Here is a 15,755-nt window from a genome sequence, read left to right on the forward strand (position 1 = left end):
CTCAGGCTGGTGCTTAGTTGATTCCCCTGACCTGCAGTGATGAGCAGAATCACTTTGGATAAAGCCTCAGATCAAATCTTGAACTGGAGGTGAACTTTTATAGATGCTCAGTATAGTTGGAGAGCGGTGTTTCTCGTTTAAAAAAAAATAAAAGAAACTTGCATATCCTCACTTTTGAGGCAGAGAGTTGCGTAAAAAAGGAAGCAACCGTGTCTGTTCCAGACCCAAGAAAGCTGAGTGCAGTTTCTTTAGACCACAGACAAGTGTTCGGGGCTGCAAATCCGTATCTGACACAACTGGACCATCTACAGCTTGGAAAGTTCTGTGTCCTCTAAGATGAGTTATAAAAGCTTTCTTGTGGCTAGTTGGTAACAAAAGCACGCCCGTTTGTATGTACCTGACATTACATGTATTTATGTTGCACACCCAAATGCCAAATCTGGCTGAGTATGTAAATATTGCAAAACCTGATAATTTTATGTATGCTAATTAGTGTATTGGGAGTTCAGAAAAGAGAGAAGATTGCATTTGGTTTTGCTTTTAGTTGCTTTAATGCTAAGCATTTGGTCACTTACCCACCTTTACTAAGCTATTTTAGCTTTATTTTCCCCATCTGTTTTGGAACTGAGAACCAGCCAGAACTAGTTAAATGTGAAAACTTCCATCATTGCTCCTATCAATGTGTCATATCTCTTCCCAACCCAGACCTGTTAAAACTTGTCTTGGATTCAATTTGTCTGTCTTGTCGAACCATTTGAAGCACCTGAGGTGCAGAATCAGTTCCCCTGTATTTCTGTAAAAATAATAGAAGGGAACTGTATTCTATGGAAAACACACCAAAAAAAGGAATACGCTGATCTTATTTAAGGAGAAAAGAAAGATGAGTTTCTCATGGATGAAGATTTCATTCCCAAACTCTTTGCATGGTGTTATAGCTACCTACCTCTGCTCTTACTGTAGTAGTCCAAAATTACCGAGTGTGCACATACAGAAAAGAAGCCAATGTGCAAACTCTGGAAGTTGTGTGTCTAAACTACGGGAATTTGAGGCTTTGCTGTTGCTTCACCAAAGGTTTGAGAGGTGTGCTTTTCAAAGGCTATAGGCACTGAGTTTCTTCTCTCTGTTTTCCTCGCAGGTGTGTTACTGGACATCCAGCAGCACTTTGGAGTCAAAGACAGCGGGGCTGGCTTGCTACAGACAGGTAAGAGCGTTTGTTTTCTTGATGGGTTTTGCAACCTTTCTCTTCTCAATGCTTTCAGATTGCTTCAGTTACAGCCCTTGGGCACGTTGGCTGTGAAACATACTCTTACTAGGAAGACAAGAGAAGACAAGGGCTTTTTGGGTTGTGATTTGCTGATCTGGACCCAGAAGGACTTCAGTGCAGAAAGGGACAAAAAGCAAACAAACCTAATGAAATTATTTATGACAATTAATTTCAAATAGGAGAAGGAGTTGAAAGGACTGTCCAGAGAGCAAACTCAGGATTTTAGGGAGAGAAACAGTCTGGATGTGGAAACTTCCTACAAAATTATTAGCTGGAGTCATAGATTTGTGGTGCTGTGGTTGTCTTGCCACTGTCATCTGTCTGAGGGAACCACACTGGAACGATTATATCTCTGAAAAAATTGGAACTCATTTAGGTTTAGAAATAGTGTGCCAGAAAGACTTTTTTTCCATGCTTTTTTTTCTTATGCTGTCACAGTGGATGCCTGTCAGAAGCTTGTCTGAGAAACTGTAGCCAACAATAAAGTGTCTAAAATCAAAATTCTTTATGATCACACTAGAGGTGGAATGTTCTGGAGCTCTGTCGTGTGGCCTTTGATTTCAGACGGCACAAACCACTGCGGCATCTCCTTCTGTTCATTTTCTGCAGCCCATGGGCACAGCAGCGTCCTCCTCTGGGGTTACTGCTTCTTGGTAATGCAGCACAAACAATTAATAACAGTTTGATTTACAGCTTTAAAAATGCCCACCCTGATGTGTGCAGCCCGTGTCCAGAACAGGAGGCCTGAGCTTTACAAGTGTAACTGATTGTAAGCAGCTTCGGTCAGTTATGCGCAAAGTGGCTCTGGTTGTCTCTCAGGCTGCTTTTTAGAGCAATCACTTGTGTTTATTTATTGTGCTCGGAGGAACGGGTCCTCAATGTATTATTAGACACAAAGTGCCTTCAAGAAAATATTCTGGTGGAGACCGACACTTGCCAAAGCATGTATTTAATCTTCGTTCCCCTCTGTGGATGAAATCCTCCTGCAGATGATTTACTGACAGCAAGTGAGAGCTAAGCTCCAGCTGAGCATTTCATTTGTTAATTGCAAGAAATGTTATTTATGCCTTGCAAACGTACAGGGCATCTGAAAACAGAGCCACTGAGATAGGATTGCTGCCGAGTGTGCTGTGAGTTTTGTCACTGATGACTGTTGCTTTAAGAAAAGCAACATTTTCTTTTGGTTATTTTGCTGATCTGAAAACTGAGGGCTTGACTTTGCTCCTGCAATATAGGTAATAACGTAGTCATCACAAAATAAAACACCATTTTACATTAAGTAAGGGTAGGAGCACATAACTGAAAATTTATTAGATGTGTTGCTTCAGCTTAGCAAGTTTCTACATTGGCAGCTGGCCCATGGCCCATCTGCCCTTAACCCTGGTGAAATAAAATATGCTGGCCTAAAACACCATAAACACTGCTTTTAATCTTCTATCTGTTCTCTAAGTCTGACCTCTCTAGATGTGCAAATTGGGGAAAATGGAGAGTGTAAAAGCGTCTCAGCAAGGTTGCAGAGGAGACCTAGAGTAGAGCCGAGACCAGGACTGATGTCTCCCAGGCCTCTGCCTTAACCTTGAGCAGTTCCTTTGCAAGCAGAGAGACAGAAATATCATTTTATTCCCAAGAGATGGTCCTGCTAACTAATTAAGTGATGTGAGACGAAAGACTGCTCATCCTGAGTATGTCCTCTGAATAAAGAGTGGATTAGTCCTCAGGTTGTTAATCCTGCATCTAAATGAGTCCTAAATTAATTTACAATGTTAATGAGGGGGAGTGAAACGTAATATTTGCTGGCAGTTCATATCACTCATCAAACAGGCTTTAAAAAACGATAAAGAAAATCCTTTTAACTGAGCAACAAGGCTGCACACAGTTTTTGGAAGAGATGGTACTGAAAACTCAGACAGCAAGGGGGACAGAAGTCCACCAGAGGCAATATATGACCCTGAATTCATACCACAACCCATCCTTTGGAGGCACAGCCGATCCTGTAGTTCCCTCACTGCAAACATGCAAAAGCCAATTCTTACACTCTCAGCTCCTCCTGCTCTCTGGAAAGCTAAGGTGACTGGTTTCTTAGGAATTGCATAGACAGGATTCAAATTTTTGTCTTCTTTTATATTAATCCTGAGATATGAGCTGCTCTTTGCCGAGGAGACATAACAAGAACTGCTCAGAGGGGTACCGTAACGCTGTGTATGGAAAAATCCCGGGGACGCTCCAGCCTCATCCATACTGGAAAGGGGCAGGACATGGCAGTCTTTGCAGCAGGGGGCCTGGGACAGGTGTGTCACAACTGCTGCGTGCCCGGTAGCATTGCAGAATAGCAGACACATTACCATGTCGGTTCCAGAGCCTCAGGGAGCTCTCGATGATGCTCTAATTCTGTGCTGATCTGCCTTTTTAAAGCCCTACACACAGAGCTACATAAATATTCGTTAAGTTGACTTAAATGTCCTACAGGTCTGCATCCAAGTTTTGTTGTGCTTTGAATTTCTTACTGGTTGCTTTTCCCAGCTGGAGAAAGGATAATCCTGGCCGGTCTCAGAAGGTGGTAGAGCATGTACAGCTGTAGTCAGTCAACACATTTATAAGGCAAACCATACAAAAAGCCTTCTCCATGTGTGGAGGGAGGTAGGAGCAGCAATTTGGACTCTCCATACGTCTCTAAAAACAGAAAGACTGAGAAGGTGGACAACTGGATTTGTAGAACTTCTTCAAAATGGTATGATCCTTCCATATACACTTAGACCACCTGAGCAGCGCCCCAGCGCTGTACCCTGGTTCTCAGTGGAATTTTTTCCCCCTTGTTCCTTCATGTTTTTGTGGTTTATGGCTCTGTCTGCTTTCTGTGCCCTTGGATTTGTTTTGCTTTTGTGTCTCTTAAGGCCAGTGTCTCTTTAGCACACCAGAGCTCTAATAATAGTAGTGCCTGGCTCTCGATAGGACCTGTCTTCTGTAGATCTTGGCATGTTTTATGAACGGAAGGATAACGAGGCTTGCCCTTTTCTGCAGATGGGGAAACCAAGAAAGCCAGATAGGAGAAACGACCTGCCCAAAGTCACACAGCGAGGCTGAGGCAGAGCCAGGATGAGAACTGCGATCGGTTCCTCAACACGCAGCATCCAGCGAGGTTAATGCTCAGACCCAGAGAACTGGTCTGTGTTAATGGGCACCTTCATCTTCTAGCCTAGGCAGCTCAGGGGAAGGCACAGAAATCAGTGGAGACTTCAGCAAAGGGAAACTGTGAGGCATCAAATAGAGGGGACGGCAAGGATTCCATCGAAATGCAGAGCGAGGAAAAGTGTCTGTCTTCAGAAAGGGCACAGGGATGTCATTAGAGGAAACCCTGGTAACCAGAAGTTTACTCCATAAGGTCAGAAGCAGGTAAAGGCAAGGGATCTGGAAGGGCTGACTAAATGTGAATAATCATGGATAGCCAGGGCTCTGAAAGAACTTGTCTCTTCTCACGTGGAGACAGATGGGCATTCTCCCAAATGCCCTGCAGCCCCTGGTTTCTCGGGATGCCTAACAACGCCAGGTACTTTCTTAAGTCTTTTTGTGGACTCATTTTTAGTGTAAGGGTCAATTCCAACAAAAACCTCTGTTCATTCAAGTGAAACCTGTAGCTACCTGAGATAACCCTGCCCCTTGAGCCTAACCTAGTGTAACCCTGCACTAGATTGCAGATAAGTTGGTAGCTCTGGTGAGCTGAGACTGTACCAATGGAGCTGTAAGCATGCACAGCGAGTAGAGGACTTGAAATAGTGGAAAGCAATGATGGGATAAATCCAAATTACTGAATTGAAGGTTTTTCTTTCGGCTCATTTTGACGCCCATCTCCTTGTCCTTGGCTTGTGATGAGACCCTGTACTGTTCTAACACTTTTTATTTATTCCACGCAGAGTCTGCCTGCTCTGGATGTTAACCTTGAATATGTATATACATGAGCTGCAGGTGCTGCATGTTTCTTTTCTACCATCTGCTTCTACCTGAACAGATACTGTCTCGCTCCTCATCTGTACTGTGCATTACTGAATCAAGTCTTCATCTTTCACTTCCTACTGCACCCATTTAACTGTTCTTGCTAGAATAGAAGAACTTGTATTCTGGCCACTTTCCTGGTTTCTTTTTAAAATTCATGGACTTTCTGTTAGAGCGAGTGACTTTTTACACCAGAGCCACCTCCAAAGGCCCTCGTCTCTCAGGTGTCCAATCCAGAACGTGAGGCAGAATGCTTTGTAGTTGCTCTTCTTGATTTATGACTGCAAATGGTTTGGACCACGATGTCCTACCAGAGCAGTCCATGCCACTGTCATCTTCTTTTCCCCTAACCATGCTGAGTATTCTTAAATCCAGGTTACTGCTTTGACAACCTGGCATTCTGAGTGCCATGACAAAGTGGAGCTCTCTAAGTTGGATGAACAATGAGCAAAACCTTTTCCCCCATTTGCCCCTCCGTACATGATTTTCTATGATTTTTTCAGAACTTCTCCAGCCTTCTGTAGCATGCTGGGGATCTAGGGATTAAACAGTTTGTGTAGGACAGCTCCAGCTTAAGCAATAAAGATGATAAAGCAGGGCTCTGCATTCAATGTGCCTCGATTAATGTTGTGAGAAGGCTAAGTCTTTTGCTTATCAAGGTAGAGTGGGTTGAAGTAGTGCAGAGCCTGATTATTTCCCTCATAAGTCCTTTACAAGTTCCGACAGCCCTTTTTCCCTGTGTGCTAGCACGGTATCTGATACGCTAAGAAGTCATGGCACTCCGAGGGTCTGATTCATGGCAGCAGTTAAGCCTATTTGGAAATCCCCCTGCAATCAAGAATGAAAGCATTTTCACGAATCAGTGAGCAAGTTACAGGAAAATATTTTTATGCCCTAGCCCCGTCCCCCATACACCAAGGAGCAGACTATAAAAACCCTGTTTACAGTGTGTGCTCTCACCCGACAGCCCTAGATTGCAAAGTAAATAATCGTTGGTGGGGAAGAAGGGGCAGGGAAGGGAGGGGGAAGATGTCTGTACCTCCTGCTGACAGGAGGTAAATTCTTGAGCCAGTTTTGCACTTTGTCTTTTTACTGTATGTGTCAGCAAGTGAGGGCAGGCTACCAGAACGGGGAAAACTCTCCAGACTGGCTTATATTCATTAAAATCTTGATTTTATGGTACTGCATGGCCACTAACCCAGCATAACAATTTGTTTTCCCATCTTATCTTTCTGCTTTGCGGAAGGAAGGTTTGTCTTTCAGGCAGGGCAGGTGCCTGGGCTGGGTGTTGCAAGAGAAACTCGTGCTCGCGCTGCCTGTGGCACGGCTGTTCTGTCAGTAGATATTGGCCTGTTTCCCCTTAGGCTGTAGCTCAAGCACCTCTTGCCAAGGTTGTGTTCACTTTTGTAATTTATTATAATGATGTCGGGAAAGATTTCCCACAAATTTTAGAGTAGTTATCATTCCACCCAGAGTGCTAACAGTTTTTAGCATAGCCTGTCCATCTTCCCCTACACACGTTCCTGAAACCTCAGAATTTCATTCAAGCTCTTTATAGGGAGGATGGGATTTTTGTTGGTGTTGTGTCATTCTTTTAAACAACAACTTCCTCTTCATACCAGCTATGCAATCTCATGTCGCAGGCATCTGCACTGCCTTTTGTGTTTCATGCACAAATAGTTCAGAAGGGCTAGACTGGCTGCTTTTGCTTTTTTTCATCAACACCATATTTAGAATTTTAAAAGAGGAAAATGAACATTTGAGTTACATTAAGAGTTCTTTTAATGACATTATTGGCTACCAGTTTCTGGAAGAGAGGTGTATACTTATATTCAATATTCAATAAAGTAGCTTACTCTTCTTCGTCCCCTTTGCAGTGACACTAAATGCGTTTGGTAGTAAGCGGAAAACCTGCTTAGCTTTAATTCTTGCTTTTCGCTGAGCCTCTAAGTTTGATTTTCAAGTGTGGTGACCGAAGGAGGGTTTCTATATGGACTAAATCAGGAGCCTTTTATTTCTTCGCTGAACCCTAACTGAAATCTCTGCATACAGTTGCTACTGATACATATTGGGCCCGAATAAAAGTGTTAGCCCAGAGGGGAAGATTTTTTTGCTTTGACTTCAAGAGAAGTTGGATCAAGGTCTTTTATTGACTGAGAGTGAGAAAACAGAACTAACTTTTGTAGTATCTTTTGCATATTTAATATGCTTCATCCCAGGGGAGCCCTAAGTGTTCTCTCTGAAGAGATTTATTTTAAGATTGTTTTGGTTTTGTGTTGCCTCCCACACCTGAAGAATCCTCATCTTAGAGCACAAACCCACGGTTCTGCAGGGCAGCAAACCGTGTTGTGAAAAATGTGAGCTCTGGAGCACTGGTGTTGGTTGGTAAGACAGCAGGCAGCTAGTAGACTCTGGAAGTACGAGGGTGTTTTCGTAGTGGTAGGATTGCTGGGATCCTAGACCAGTTCATACGATCGTTTTGCTTCTCTAATGTCCTGTCTTGAGTTCCAGGTGGCTTTTCCTCCAAACCAGTGCTTCCCAAACTTTTTGGGCTGTCTACCAGAGCACTCTGCACCCCTACGATTCAGTTTTTATTATAGTGAACTATCAGTAGACCGCTATAAAAGTAATACTGCTGCACAACTGCCTGCAAAAAACTTGCTGTTACCTTGTGGAGCACAACTTTGGGAGCCTTTGACTGTTCCAAGGTGCTGAAGTGGGTGCTGTGTTCAAGGCAGAAGCCGTGCGGGCTGCAGCCGTTGCCGTGGATAGACCCGTACATGCTTGAGGAAGAGTGACTCATTTGTAGACACATACACCTGGCTTTGAAAATGAATTCCAGGGCATCAATTACGTAAAAAAGTGAACATTCCTTCTGGTATTCGGTAGCGTTACCAGCCTGCAGAACTAGATTCCAATTAACACAAGTAACTCCGAACTGCATGAATGGTGTAGTGTTGCACTAGTTCAAAAGAATGTGTATGCATATTCGAGGATTTTTCCTGTATGCTGGTAGGAAGTTAGAGAGCACAGACCAATTTTTTGCTTAGAGTATGCAGGGAACCTGGATTTGGAGGGAAAATATTCCTGACTGTACTGCGTTCCTTACCTCAGGATGTAAATGAATGTGAACACTTTTAGCTAAAACTGTCTTCAGTTGTTTTCACGTTTTAGTCAAATGACTGAGAATGCCTTAGGTTTTTAAATCTCAGATGAAAAACAAGCAGTCACTTGATGGCACGTATGGGAGGAGGAGGTGTTCACACACATTCTTGTGTTCTTTGCTGCTGCAAGCAGAGAAATGCTTTGGTTTTCAGTGGAAAGATTGTTTCCAAGGAAAGTTCTATTCCCACCTCTTTTATTCTCCGACTCGGTTATACGTTAGGTTATTCCTAACTAAACATTTGGGCAGTTTTAACCATTTTCTCCTTCCAACCTTTTCATCCACTAATGTTTACAGAAGCAAGATTTGCTTTACATATTCTCCTCCTGCATCTTTGCCTTCTTCTTTGTAGATGACCTGAATTCAGACTGTGGCAACTCGATGCTTTTGTGGGCAGTAGTGCTGAACATTAATAGGAATACACTTTTCCTGCAAAGAGTTGCCTTAAAGAAGTGTCACTGAACTTAGCTGCATTCAATTTAAGCCTATGGGCTGTTTTTAAAAGCAACCTTCTGTTTTACGGTGTAGTTTAGGGTATAGAAATCCTCAACTTACTAATTGTGCCCGCAAATCCAAGTGGTTAAGTGGCACTAATTCCACCAGCAAAATTGCTCCCAGGATAAATGGCAAGCTCAAAATTAGTGATTAAGTTAAGGATCCTTTAAAAACCTGATACTAAAAATAGATATTGGTTCAGAAGGGCTGATGCAAAGAGTTATTATGGTGAGAAACCTGCGAGTGTTTGACTAGATTTATCTACAGCCTTCAGTTGCTTCCAGCATTTCGGATAACATAGCAATCATGCAGCACGCTAACTGCTTTGAAACCTGTGAATTTAATAGCACGGCAAATTATTAACAAGTGTGACACAAAAAAATGTCATGTTTGGGGGGTAGGGTGGCAAGACAAAGAGAAAATATTAAAATACCTCGTGGAAAAAAACGTGGAGAGAGAAAATAGATTTTCCTGAAAAGCAAGTTGTCCAAAGTTGCCCTCATTCTCACTGAGGATGTTTTATGACAGCAAAGCTAATATAATACAGGATATTATGCAATGGACATTGAATTTGCACTAAAAGCTCTCCAGTGAGATATTCCTACCAACTGCTGCTGTTACACCTTCCCATGGCTTGGGCGGTACAGTAAAGGACACACCGAGCTGAGAAAATGTTCACATTGTGTGTAACAGGTACGTTAATTTTCCTGGTTTGTACTTCTTGAACTTGTGCGGTATGGATTCGCAGTGCAGAAGCTAGACCCCAATGTCCAGTCACCAGACAAATAACCTGCTGGCAACACTGGGACAAGTTTCCCCCCAAGGTTCGCTTTTCAGCTGCAGAGGGATCTCTGCTGGCAGCCCTGGATGGTGAGGATGGTGCGGTCTCTGGGGAGGGGAGTAGAAGAGGCGCTGAACACAAACGAGCTTCAGATGGGCCACTGGTCAGTCATCAGCCTCTCCTTTTACACATTTAGACCTGCTTGAAATGGGCTTTTTAAATATATTCACAATCTCTGCATTCACCAAATACTGTCTTTCCTCTTTCCCATTAATGTAATTGATGATGCATGAAGGCGTTGCATTCGCAAACCTTGCGCGTTGCAGTATTCATTTCAGGATGTTGTCAGCCAGTAGTACTCGTTCTGCTAGAAAGATGCTGGTCAGAAGAAACATAAAAATGAGGGATTACTTAAAGCAGGGTTGCAGCCATGCACCGTGGCTTCTGAAACTGCAGTTAACCCTGGGATCTTTCACAGAGGTCGGAGATGCAAGTTTAGTTGAAAGCTCACTCCTTGTGCTGCAGTTCAACTTGGTATTCAAGTGGTTTTGCATGTCAGGGACAACACTTTGAAAATTCATGTGGGTGATAATCTTAGAAATTACAACTCTAAGACAAACAGAGATTCGATTCATTCTCCACTGTAGTTATGATTTTCTTCCTTTTACAAACCGTGGCAAATGAAACATTGGGATACATCAGTATTTCAACAATTCCCTTAAATGAATTTATCCCTTTTTGAAGGCCACCCAGCCGCTCTGAAACACTTGCTCTTTGTCTGAATTGCCATTCATAACAGCGAGAGGCAAGAGTGTTGCTAAATACTGACCCCAAAATCGAATCAGCAAATAGTTTCTGTTGAATAGCGCGAGCCACTTAAAATTGTGAGAGGCTTCCTTGCCTACTCGGTGATCTCCGTCAAAGGATGAGGCCTGCTTGTCATTGTAGGTGTTTGTTTGTGGCCCTCTGTTTGTTCAGCTCTCTTGTGCTACTACTTGGTGCGTAATTGCAAATCGCAGTCGATGGCAATGTTTCTTTATATTTACTTTGTGCTGCAAAAGCCCATTGAAACATTGCCGGCATTTGGAGAAGTTGATGGGCGAGCCTGTGGCTCTGTACCCTGGCAGAGGGTTGGTAAGTGCTGATGGGCATCACGAGGAGTTGGATGGGATGTAGGAAGAGTTTATGACCCTCAGCCTGTGCTCGGACCACAGCTTCCTAAATAAACTGCAACTAGATTCCCTCTCCAGCACCCTGGTCACACAAAGCTGTGGGAGATGAGGGTGTTCTGGAGGTCGTAGGATCCTGTTCCTAATGCTCCTGGCTGGCTCCTGGATCTTGTTAGGATGGGGTTGTCCAGAAAGCCTGTCCCTTGTAGTTTTGATGCCAGCCCCCAAGGGAAGCGTGGGTGGAGTTACCTGATAGATTTCACAGCAAGAGAAAACGGTGTGGTACCTGCTGAGAGGCAGAGCCTTGTTTTCTACCAAAAGCAGATCTTGCTGTTGGGCTCATCCAGACACCTCCTGCCCCACACTGCTATGAGCCAGCCTGGATTGGCGGTTCAGTATTGTATTTCCCAGCCTTTGCAGCTGCTGGCAAATTGTTTTTTGCCTGAACATGCAGTCTGTGGCTGTGCAAGTGTAATGACTGGGGTAATAAAGCAAGTAAGAATTAGTTCAGGGTACGGGGTAAGTGAGAGCGCAAACAGTTCCTTACTTGCCTTTTAGAGAATTTGTGACTCACAGTGAAACTAGACAGCAGGAGCAGCGACACGCGGGACGATCCTGGCCAGCGTGTCTTGTCCCACACAGCCAGCCCCGGCCCCTGTGCCCTTCGCATCTCGTCTTCACGTGTGTGCCATTTGCTTCCTTCTTACAGGGGTACTTATAGGATATTCTATGTTGTTAATTTTTTCGTTCTTAAAAATAATGAGGGACGATGTAAAAGCAGGTCAAGTGATGGGCGCCTTGAAATGGTAGGCTCTGTGTTTTTCTTATGTTTTCCTCATAATGCAGAAACAAATCTGTAGAGGTTTGCTGGAAAGCACTCCAAAAACTTAGGAGTGAACCCTTAGCTTGTGGAAATGAATGGCACAAGGAGCGTTGCGAGGGCCAGAGCTTAAAAGACCGGATCTTTATGTGGATAACCCATTATAATTCTTGGGAGGGCTTAAGCCTCTGAGTAAGTGAGCTGCCAGTGTAGGGATGTTGTGTGCTTTCCTCGGAAGGGTCTGATTGCTGTCACTGTCGCAGACAGAATGCAAGACTGCACGGTTTTCTGATCTGTTGCCATTGTTCTTGTGTTCTTACAGAGTGGTCTCCTAGGGTTACGTGAAAGATTTCTTTTATTGAGGAACTTGTTATTATTTATTCACTGCCAATGCCGTAGGCGGAAAGGTGGACACCGCAGTTAAGGAGAGACTGAGGTTCCATCAAGAGATGTTTTCTCTCCTTCTGTGTTGCCGCTTTAAAGTGAAACGCAGTCAGCACTGCAGAAATTTCCTCTGTAAAATTAGTGTGGTTTTGGGCCAGTCCCTGATGGATGGTAGCTTATATAGCGAGAGCTGTCCTTGCACGAGACACTGCTGTGTTTTACAGGCGACTCAGTAAAAGGTAGGCAACTGAGCAGGACAAAATTCTGAAAAGTCCCTCTGTGACCAGCCAGCAAGCTTTTTAGAAGTAAAGATTTGGTGGGCAACGTTAAGAAATGTATGTGCTCCCTCCACAAATAAATACGAAGGGATCTATATCAAGCACGAAGATCTGTGGGAGGGGGGAAGGTTGGAGAAAAAACTTTGAGGAAAATAAGAGAGTCCCAGGCTGTTGGATTAGCATCAAACAAAAGCGATTACCCGCAACTGCTTTTACATCCGTATCTTCCATGGGGTTTTAGCATATTCCCATTCCATGCATCCATATCTTCTGTGGAGTTTAGCATATTCCCATTCCATGGTGCTTTCAATTCCTAAAAAAGCAAATTAGCGTAAGGCTGCAGATGGCAGGATTTTGAGAGCAATACCCCTTGTTGGTGCTGCCTGCATCTTAAAGCAAATGAATAAAAATGAGGTTTTTCAGACATCCTCTTGAAGTTCTTGTGAGGGGAGGTAATGTATTTTCATCCCTTAAAATTCAGTTTAGTCTGACAAATGTTTGCTTTCCTCCAGGTAGCTGGAGGCAGGCAGCGTAAGACCAGGGTGACGTGAGTCTGTTTAGAAATACAGGAAAATCTGAAGGGAAGGAAGTTAGCTGAAATACACAAAGATGAATCAGCATCTTTTCCCTCCAGATTGATGATTTTCTCAGTCATTGAGGTTTTACTGGTGTTAAAAGATGCTGTTTTCCTGGTCTGCTAAAAGGCCTCTTGAAAATGTGTGGCATGAATTGGAAAGGTAACGATTTTGCAGAAGAAAGGCGGTGTCTTACCAAACCCTGACACTCTGATTCGCACGTGTACAACCGCGCGTTGGTGATCTGATGCCTTGTCCTTCCCTGTCGCTGTGCTCTGCCCCTGCCCTTGGGTGATAACCCCGGAGCAGGATCCGGAGTGCCTGCGAGCTTTCTCATTGACCCCAAAGCTTTTTCTGCCCGTTTACCCGATTTTTACATGCTTTCTCGAGCAATTTCTGCAACATGTAATCTGCAGATGTGTCTTCAGTTTTGACTCTCAGTAGGACAGCTTTGGCAGATATTAAACATTAAAAGACTGAGAGCACTGTCTCATTTCATGCCTCTGTCCTGGCCAGAGTGGAAAGCGTTTGCAGCGGGGCTGTCAGTGCGGTGCCAGCCGCTAGCTAGCCGTGTAATTAAAATGAGACTGTGGCCATTTTCCCTTCAAAAGAGGGAGCATGTGTTTCACCAAGCCCACTGTAGATGCTGCAACAGCCCCCTAAGGATCTGTAATAATAATTAAAAAGAAATCAATCAGTCCCACCGGCTGCCTGGGGAGTAAGCCGGCAAAGAACTGTGTCCCCCCCCCTCCCAAAGCAGAGCCGGGGGGATTTGCAACTGTGTCCTCCCCCTCCCAAAGCAGAGCCGGGGGGGTTTGCAAGGTGTTGATGATGCTTCTCCTTGCCGCTCTCGGCGTCCCCTCAGCTTCCGCTTGTGGCGGTATCAGAGGGGCTCGTTGTGGCCCAGGCTACCAGCCCAACCAGCATCTGAGCCTCAGCTTTCCCCGAATCCCTTGCCCTGGGCTGGCATTGTTGGCACCAGTGTGGCTGTGAATGCACGCGTGATCACTGCAGGACTCCTCTCGCTTTGCGAATGCCACACGTAGCTGTTAGAGACTCGCGTGTGGAGCTTAGCAAGGCGTTCTTACTGTGGAATAATTATTTATGTCTGAATTTTTCTTTGGAAAAAAACAAACCCAACCAAACCTGAAACCTGACAAAAGCTCTGGGATAAGAGTATTTCTGATGGACGTTCCTTTTAGCAAGTTAGAGTACCATGGCACGGGAAGCTCTTGATTCCGCCCTAAAGAGAGGGGGAAGCCCTTCCTATCGCATTGTTTTTCTCAGGAAGCTGCTGCTGTTGGTAAATTACAGAGAGCAAGGAATTTATTAGTACTTCCTCCCTCTCCTGGTGCTGCAGGAAGTAGGTTTTGAGGATTGATTTCTCTGTGAGAGAGAATAACTCTTATTGCACACTAGTTAATTATTTGAAATTAAAATGGGCCTTGAGGTAGGATGCAGGATTTAGCGGTGCGGATTTAAAGAAAGATGGTAAACCTCATTTTAGGATGAAAACAGCCTTTCCTCTATCTCAAATGGGAAACAAAGAACATTGTTTCCCTTTATGCAAGACACAAATGATTTATCATTCTATTAAGAGAATAAGAGATTTAAAGTATTTTATTGCCAGTTAAATCTAATTCATGGTACTCAATGCAGATTTCAAGGATCAAGGGATTTAGATTATTCTGCATTATCAGCTTTAGGCTGTCCTTTCTTGGCGCGTTTAAGTGCGCGCTGTGGTCGAGAAGACTTTGGGAGCAAAGGGGCACGGAACTGGTCCTGCCCTGCGGAACCTCCCTTCTGTACAGTGCTGTGCCACAGAGCAGGGACCCTGCCAGAAGAGATACAGCTTTGGTTTTCAGTCCTCAGCAGCGCCCTGGTTTTGCTCTCTGGATGGCCACGCAAGCTCCACTGCTGGCACAAGGGAAAGCCTGACCAGCTCTTTCAAAAAATCTCGCTTTTTTTTTTTTTTCAAAAGGCTTGTGGCGCATGCCTGGTATCATCAGTGCTATGGAAAAAGGAAGGTCGTGAGTAGAGGAAGGGAATAGAATAAAATAAAGATCCTTCATGTTTGTGGTTGTTTAAAAGCTTTTCTCAAGACACCTTTCTTCAGCCCTGGGGGTAGGCGCGTCATCCTCCGGGGCAAGAGTAGCTCTCCTCCCTTCCGAGAGCTTTGTTTGCCACTGAAGCTCTCAGAAGGGTGACACGTGTGCGGAACGTCCTGGAAAACCACCCAGAAAGGGAAAAGCACAAGTGTTATTCTTTCAGCTGCCGGCTTTCATGAGCACTAGGGGTGACGACTGGCTGGCTGTTTCTGTAAGGGCAGCGCAGGTTGGTTTCGGCGCAAATCCCATCCCGTGGTGGTGTCCCTTCCCGATGTTGCAGTGCTGCAAAGCTATTGACCAACCTGTGCACCCCTGGGATCTCGTGTCTAATTCAAGATCGACCAGAACGGATGCAAATCCATCCTAATTGGCTAGCCAAGTTAATGAAGTTTCCCATCAGCTGATTGGACAGTAGCAAACCGCCCTGTGTCACGCATGGTGTGAGCACCGAGGCTGCGGCTGGGAAGGGACGATGTCCTCTTTCGCTCCGCTGTGTTCACCGGCAGAGTTCTCAAACAGTCAGAGCCAGTTAAGTCAAACGCAGGAGAAATTGCAAGGGGACACATCTTCGGTGAGCTGACTGGGCACGGAGCGTGCGTGTGCAGGGACCAAGGCACTCATGGGTTTAGAAATCTAACTGGGAACCACGTCCTAGCTTTCAGAAATAATTTTAGGTGCAACTCAGTAAGATGTTAATGACCTGACGGAAATGGTGCAGAGTTTTGTCTTCC

General features: G+C 44.5%; 1 protein-coding gene across 1 annotated transcript in view; it reads left to right on the forward strand.

Annotated features, from left to right (window-relative positions):
- Positions 1–1,095: 1,095 nt before the first annotated feature.
- Positions 1,096–15,755, forward strand: part of SPNS2 (spinster homolog 2 (Drosophila)) — a gene marked incomplete at its 5' end in the record, with an annotated part of 77,002 nt that continues 62,342 nt past the window's right edge. The window contains one exon of the mRNA XM_009866699.1: positions 1,096–1,201. Within this exon, the coding sequence (XP_009865001.1) occupies positions 1,096–1,201 (106 nt within the window). The remainder of the gene's footprint in view (positions 1,202–15,755) is intronic.

This window comes from Apaloderma vittatum, unplaced genomic scaffold (assembly GCF_000703405.1).
Source record: "Apaloderma vittatum isolate BGI_N311 unplaced genomic scaffold, ASM70340v1 scaffold13323, whole genome shotgun sequence".
NCBI lineage: Eukaryota > Metazoa > Chordata > Aves > Trogoniformes > Trogonidae > Apaloderma > Apaloderma vittatum.